This window comes from Populus trichocarpa, chromosome 16, assembly GCF_000002775.5.
Source record: "Populus trichocarpa isolate Nisqually-1 chromosome 16, P.trichocarpa_v4.1, whole genome shotgun sequence".
In the NCBI taxonomy this organism is placed as follows: Eukaryota; Viridiplantae; Streptophyta; class Magnoliopsida; order Malpighiales; family Salicaceae; genus Populus; species Populus trichocarpa.
Genome location: NC_037300.2, coordinates 11,002,365 through 11,010,178, shown reverse-complemented (window position 1 = coordinate 11,010,178; position 7,814 = coordinate 11,002,365). Strand labels below are relative to the sequence as shown.

The following is a 7,814-nucleotide window of genomic DNA, read 5'->3' as shown; positions in this document are numbered from 1 at the left end:
TTGGTGTGATGACAAGTTTGTTCCGGGTCACAGGTGTAGGAACAAAAGGGTGTACTCACTTAGTGTAGTGGAAGAAGAAGATGGAGGGCTAGAGGAAGAGTTACCAGAAGAGGAAGCCAATGTAAGGGAGCTCACCCCTCACATTTCCTCGGATGCTCTAGAAGGAACCGTTGGGCTCAACACCTTAAAGGTAAATGGAAAGATAGATAAGACAACAGTCTGCATTTTGATAGACTCCGGCAGCACCCATAATTTCTTAAACACAACTGTAGCCAATAAGTTACAATACCAGTTGACAGCCATTAAACCAATGATCGTGCAAGCAGCCAATGGAGAGAAGATGGTATGCCAATCCATGTGCAAGGGGCTGAGATGGAAGATGCAGGGGATAAGTTTCCAGGCAGATGTGTACATCATCGAGCTTAGCAACTGTGAGATGGTTTTGGGAATACAATGGCTTTCCCTGTTAGGGGACATATTGTGCAACTACAAACACTTATGGATGTCCTTTGATTGGCAAGGGCAGAGGATCTTACTCAAGGGAGAAAATCCACCCAAGTTCCAAACTATTGAATTGAAATAGTTGAGTTCTTTAGTGGGTAATCACAAACAAGTGGCTGGTTACTTCTTATGTAGTCTAAGCACATCAGAGGAAGAAAAAGGGAAGGCAACAGACTCGGTAACACAAGGTTCTCAGTTCGAGGACATCAAGGATAATCATCTGCAGCATCTACTCCAGTCATACCAGGATTTATTCTAGGAGCCTAGTAGACTGCCACCACCTAGAACTCACGATCATAGAATTCCTCTTAAGGCTGGAAGTGAAGCGATCAATTTGAGACCTTATCGCTACTCAGGACTACAGAAGGATATCCTAGAGAGGATGGTAAAAGAAATGCTCGAGGCTAGGATTATCAGGACTAGTAACAGTCCTTTTGCATCCCCCGTAATTCTAGTTAAGAAGAAAGATGCCACCTGGAGATTTTGTGTGGACTACAGGGCACTGAACAAGCTTACCATCAAGGAAAAATACCCCATTCCAATGATTGAAGAACTGTTGGAGGAATTAGTGGGAGCAACAACATTCTCTAAGATCGACCTTAGGTCAGGGTATCACCAAATTAGAATGACTGCAGGGGAAGAGTTTAAGATAGCCTTCAGGACTCACAGTGCCCATTACGAATTCCTAGTCATGCCGTTCGACCTAACCAATGCCCCAGCTACCTTCCAAAGCCTCATGAATGAGGTTTTCAGGGATCATTTAAGGAAGTTTATTCTGGTATTTTTCGATGACATTTTAGTTTATAGTCGCACCTTAACCGATCATTATAAGCACCTCAAGATAGTCCTGGAAATATTGAGAGGGCATCAGTTAGTAGCCAAGGCTAACAAATGTTTTTTCAGCAAAAGTCAAGTGGAATATTTGGGCCACATTATTTCAGCGTAAGGTGTGGCAACAGACCCTCTTAAGATACAGGCCATTTCAGATTGGCCGATTCCTCTAAGTCTAAAACAGCTAATGGGGTTTTTGGGACTGACGGGATATTATCGAAGATTTGTTAAGGGTTATAGGAGCATTTCTAAGCCACTTACTTCTCTGTTGAAAAAGGGAGCCATGGGGTGGAATGAAGAAGCTGCACAAGCGTTTACCCTCTTGAAGAGCTTAATGACAAGTGCTCCGGTCTTAGCTTTACCAGATTTTAACAAGCTATTCGTAGTGGAAACAGATGCATCCAAGGCAGGAATAGGTGCAGTTCTAATGCAAGAAGGACATCCCATTGCTTTCATAAGCAAATGTCTGGGACCGAAACAACAAAGCTTATCTGTCTATGAGAGGGAAATGATGGCGATTATACATGCAGTCAACAAATGGAAACATTATTTGTGGGGATGACACTTCCACATTCGGACAGACCACATCAGCCTCAAGTACCTCTTACACTAGAAGTTGACAACTCCAGCTCAACATTTATGGTTAGTTAAAATGTTGGGGTATGATTATGACATTGAATATAAGCAGGGGAAGAAGAATGTCCTTGTCGATGCCTTATCTAGGATTCCAAGCAAGGACCTATATGCTATGACAACTTCCACTATTTCTACTAGTTTAATGGAGGAGATCAGACAGTCTTATACCAATGATTCCGCCATTAAGCATATCATTAAGGATCTACAACAGTCGACAGCTTCTCATCCACATTACATGTGGGTGAACGACCATCTTAACAGGAAGGGGAAGGTGGTGATAGGTAACAACGATGAGCTACGAATTAAACTTATAGCTATGTTTCACAATTCAGTCACGGAGGGGCACTCAGGAATGACTGTAACTACTAAGACAGTAGGGAGCTTATTCTACTGGAAGGGGCAGCAGAAGCAGATAAGGTAATACATCAGGGAATGCAATGTCTGCCAAAGAAATAAGCATGAAAACATGGCCAGCCCAGGACTTCTACAGCCACTACCAATTCCATTCGCACCCTTCATTGACATCAGCATGGATTTCATAGATGGTCTGCCTAAATCGGAGGGAAAAGAGGTCATTATGGTTGTGGTGGATCGATTCAGTAAGTATGCTCATTGCATGGCACTAAGTCACCCGTATTCTGCCCCTATGGTTGCCAAAGTTTTTATGGAAAATGTGTACAAACTCCATGGGCTACCTGCTTCTATCACCAGTGACAGAGACCCGGTGTTCCTCAGCAGATTTTGGAAAGAATTGTTCAGTATTCAAGGGGTGAATCTACACTATTCTACAGCTTATCACCCACAGACAGACGGTCAAACAGAGATAGTTAACAAAAGCATTAAGCACTACTTGAGATGCATGACAGGGGATATTCCAAATCAATGGGCACGGTGGCTACCTCTAGTTGAGTGGTGGTATAATACCATTTACCACTCGGCCACCAAAATGACCCCTTACGAAATAGTTTACGGGTTCCCTCCTTCCATACACATCCCATACTTTCCTAGGGATTCAACAGTAGCCTCAGTAGATGAATACCTAAGCACTAAAGAAGAGGTGATTAACCGAGTTAGAGGACATCTGCAAGTTGCTCAGAACAGGATGATTATCAGTGCAAATAAGAAGCGGAGCGACATGAGTTTTGAGGTCAAGGACTATGTTTACCTAAAACTACAGCCATATAGACAACAATCTATTTCACGCAGATCATCACAAAAGTTAGCTGCAAAATATTATGGCCCTTACCAGGTGATCGCCAAAGTGGGGACTGTAGCCTATAAGCTTGATCTGCCAACTTCTTCCATGATCCACCCCGTGTTCCACGTTTCCCAGCTCAAGAAGCATGTAGGAAACCAAATTGTGTAGAGATCCCTTCCAGTTATCAATTATGGTCCTTCCTTGCAACCCAGAGCCATACTGGAAAGACGTATGACCAGGCGTAACAACCAGGCTGCCACTCAAGTGCTCATACATTGGGAAGGGTTACCACCAGCTGATGCAACGTGGGAATTCACTGATGAGTTGAAGCTGAGGTTTCCAACATTCAACCTTGAGGACAAGGTTGGGTTTGAGGGGGGGGCAATTGTTATCAGCGAAAGAGGGAGAGGAAGAATTCTGATTTGAGCGAAAGAGGGAGAGGAAGAATTCTGATTTGAATTCAAATTAATTACTTTCCATTACGCACCGTTTTACTTAATTCCCTAAACACACCGTTTCACTTAGTTCGTTATGGTGCCAATATTAAGAACACGCCACACGCTTGTAGGTGTGGGATGGTAGAGTTTTTCATTCAGTTATAAAGGTGCAACAGAATGCATGAATGGGATCAAGAAATGAAATGAAATACGAATGACATTCCTTGAAGTCAGGGACTCTACTCTTCCTTCATCCTCTGTGACTCATCCCTCACAGCCACCACGACTAAACACTGAAACACCTAACGCCAGTCTATACCCTTCACCAGCCAGTCATTCCCCTCCTCCACTAAGCCCTATACAGGTAGGCACCCTAAGTGTTTCACCCATAACACACCGCCAGCCACAACAGCGCCGTCCTTACCAGTGAGCCAATAGCCCACACACGACAGCGCCCGGGCAACACTCTCTTCTTCGTCTTTTGCAACCGTCCTCCAGCAGCAACCAACACACGACGGTGCCCACAGACCCACAGCTATTCCCCGCGCCCAGGAAACACTCCATTCTCCTCCACGCCGAGACCTTCAAGCATTGGCATATCCGTCCACTACCACGACCACCACCAGATCCAACCGCAAGATCTGCCACCAGCAGAAATTAAATGAACCGATTAGAAGAGAGAAAATAGAAATGGGATAGATCTGAGAAGGAGAAAGAATTAGATTCGAGAAGGAGAAAATAAAATTAAAATCAACTGCTTTGTTGTGTTTTTTGGTATTTTGCAAGTCACCACCGGCTAGGAAAGGAAGATGGAAGAAAGTTTTTCCAGATCCTCTTGTTTTCTTGCAGCGGCGCGTGAACCCACGCACCGCTAGTGGTGGCGGTGCGTGGAGAAGACGCGCCGCCACTGTTCCTGCAGTCCTAGAAGGCCTTCCCTGTAATTCATGTATATTTTTTGGGTTTATTTTGTAATTTTTTAATTGTATTTGATTTATTTTGAATTTTTATTATTTTGTAACATGTAATTATATGTGTAAAATATAGTAAAAGTGAATGTGTGTGTTTGTATATATATATTTTTTATGGATGTTTTTTTTATGATAAAACAACTTTTTATGATAAAAAAACAAAGCCAAAAGAAGAATTTAATATTTTGATTTGTTCACGGTTAAGGCTTATGAACTTACATGTAAGTTGTATTCCTAATCTCCGATGAAAAGACAAAGCACAAAGCAGCTTATCTCAGGTAGGGTGTGTTAGGGGTGTTAATACCTTCCCTAACCACAACCAGTTCCTTACCCTCGAATCTCTGATAAAGACCAGTACGTTTGGGTTTCCTAGTAACCCTCAATGAAATACTAGGTGGCGACTCCCAAGATCAAACAACCAAATGAACAAAAATCGCCATAAGACGCCGCACACGTGCGACAGATTGGCGACTCTACTGGGGACCTTGTGGATTAAGCTTTGTTTTTTTTCTGATAATCGTGTTTTGTTTGGTTTGCATGTTTTCTGTTAATATGCTTATTTTATTTATTTTCATACACGCTTTAAATTTTGTACATATTTGTTCACGCTTTAATTTTTGTACATATTTGTTCATGCATTGTATAGAACTGCCTCATGCATCACACACTTTAATTTTATGGAAGCACACACAAGCCTCTAAGTTAGGTGGGGTATTAGCGATTTTCCCTATGATTATTGGTCAGGGTTCAGATGTGTGAAACACGCAACTCATATCTGAGTGCCTGTTTGGTAATGGTGGGCATACGTGCCTTAACTGTTTCTTGCAACACCCCCATACTGTCTTTACAAAGATCATCACTGGGAAAATATGAGATCCCTTCAAGAACAGATAAAAAACCTACCCATTCTCACTTAATAAATAGAGCTTGTCCTTAGGATATATATCTTACTTCCATTTGCATCAAGATTAATAATGTTAAATTCATCAATCCAGGTTTTTGAACTGAAATCATGACTAAATACCTATCTTTCCAAGAGTTAGCAGCAATCAAAGCCCTACTGAATTTTTAGGATCCTAGTTATCGGTGTTTTACATTCGGGAACATCGATATGACACCTACCTTGGGGGAATATGAGAGGATTCTAGATTTTTCAAATAACAGCTGTCATAACCCAATTCTGGGTTATTCCCCAAAATTCATTTTTTTTCAAAATAAAAATCAAACAAATAAAATAAAGGCTGGCAACGTGGAGAAAGCAAGCCGGGGAATGAAGCTGTAATTTTTGGAGGAAATTCAAGGCCTAATTGTACCCCATTATGCCCAAAAATGAAGAAAAAACGCAAATTCAAGGTCAAATTAAATGATTATTGTATGAATTTGCATAAAAATTAAGTCCAATGACATAATTAAATTTTTAATAGGCCAATTTGATTTAATCATGAGCCAAATTAAATTTTAATTATGTTTAAGAATTAATTTGGGTCCAATTGAAGGATTTAATTAAGTGCAAGGACTTAATTATACTTTAAATGGGTCAAATTAATTTTATTTGGGGCTTAATTGGTGAAAACTTAAGTTTGGGAGCCTAAGTTAGGCTTAATTGAGAAGATTGGAATTTTAAGAGACCAAATTTCATTTTTACCAAGTTAATTGATTGAAATTAGGGGTCAAATTGCAAGAACATTGAAGTTTTGGGGTCAATTAGGGGTTAAATTGAAGAAATTGACAGCCAAGGACTAAAGTGCAATAGGCGCGTAACTTCGGGGCTCCAATTGAAGGTCATCAGGGGCTTAATTGTAAAAGTTTAGGGTCAAGTAGGGGTTCAATTGAAAGAAATTGAAAGAGGAAGGACTGAAATGAACTTTGGCCAAAAACAGAATTCTGGTCACTATTCATTATCTTCTTCTTTTTTTCTGAAAAAACTGGTTCAGTCACCTCTTTGCAGGTGCATTTAATGCACCTAACGCCCACCAAATTTAACCAAACTTATACGAAAATGATCTTCTAAAGTTCCTCTACAGGTCCATATGAATAGGTCAGTCTGAATGATAATTCGTCGGCTTCGGCGCCGGTCTAAACATGCCAACTCAGGCAGCTTTTTCTGCGGATTTGACAGTGCACAATGCCTAGTTTGAGCCAACGGTTGGGATCCTTCCCAACAGAATCAAGGGCTGCAATTTTACGCTGGTGCAGATGACATTTCCCTCTTCTACCGTCTATAAATAGAGGCGGATTTCATGGTCTGAGAGAGGAGAAAATCGGGTCCAAAGTAAGCCAAAAAACCAGCTTTCCTCCCTCTCCCCGCTGCAGATTTTCTTCTTCAGCTTCTTCTTCTTTCTTCCTCCGCCACAGGAAACCAACACCGTCACCATTTCTTCCTCCAGATCCGCCTAGAGCAACCACCACCACCATCAGCGGTATGGAAACCATCATTTCCACCATAAGTCGCCGCCCAAACACCTTCTTTCAGTAACAACAGTCGCGACTTTCTCCTTCCTCTCCCCTCTGCAGATTTCTTCCTTTTCTTCCTCTTCCAGCTGCAGCCACCGCAGTCGACTCAGGCCACCATTTCTTCCACCAGAACCTCCACCCACTTCACGCCAGGCCAGTGACAGCAGCTCCTGTCCCTCCGCAAGGTTACCTTCCATTCCTCTCCGCCATCTGCAACTGCAGAGTTGCATGCACAACGTGAACTACTGTTCACGTTCTGCATATAATTCACTCTTCTGGTGGGCCGGACCTGATGTGGCCCAGCCCATATGTATGGGCCGGATCCGGCCCACCTATAAAAGGAAAAGGATGTGTTGGGCTGAGATCGGCCCAACCCAAAGTTCTTCGGCTCGACCCAGTCAGCTGGGCCGGCCCAGCCCATCTATATATATATATATAATAATAATATATAATATTATAACATTAAAAAAACAAAAGAAAAAACAAAAAATCCAAAAAAAATCAAAAATCATTTTAAAAAATTTATGATTTTCTCAAATATTTTTCTATCTATTTTGCATAATATCGGGTTGTATATTTACATTGTAAAATACAAATCCGGTATTAAAATACTCGGTTTTCTCCAAAATATTTTAAAAAAAATTAAAAAACATTTTCAAAAAGAAAAAAAATATTTTGCTGCATACGGCCAAATCCTAAAATTTTTCCATGCATATTTTTCATATAAAAAAAATTGCATCTTTTTTATGCTTAAAAAATCCAAAAATGGATATTATAACCAGTTTATGA

At 41.2% G+C, this 7,814-nt stretch overlaps 1 protein-coding gene across 1 annotated transcript; it reads left to right on the top strand.

The window, feature by feature from the left end:
* The first annotated feature begins 895 nt into the window (after nucleotides 1–895).
* On the top strand, nucleotides 896–3,592 carry LOC112324484 (uncharacterized). The gene is made up of 5 exons (XM_024587424.1): nucleotides 896–1,394; nucleotides 1,461–1,846; nucleotides 2,021–2,385; nucleotides 2,497–3,285; nucleotides 3,379–3,592. The coding sequence occupies exons 1-5, from the start codon at nucleotides 896–898 to the stop codon at nucleotides 3,590–3,592; spliced, it is 2,253 nt and encodes a 750-aa protein (XP_024443192.1).
* Nucleotides 3,593–7,814: the final 4,222 nt, after the last annotated feature.

Excerpts from the sequence above, each read along its gene's own strand:
- LOC112324484 (XM_024587424.1), top strand. The coding sequence starts at position 896 with ATGCTCGAGGCTAGGATTATCAGGACTAGTAACAGTCCTTTTGCATCC. Across the intron at positions 1,395-1,460 it reads AGTAGCCAAGGCTAACAAAT|ACCCTCTTAAGATACAGGCC; the intron begins GTTTTTTCAGCA and ends GTGTGGCAACAG. Across the intron at positions 3,286-3,378 it reads TCTTCCATGATCCACCCCGT|AGCCATACTGGAAAGACGTA; the intron begins GTTCCACGTTTC and ends CTTGCAACCCAG.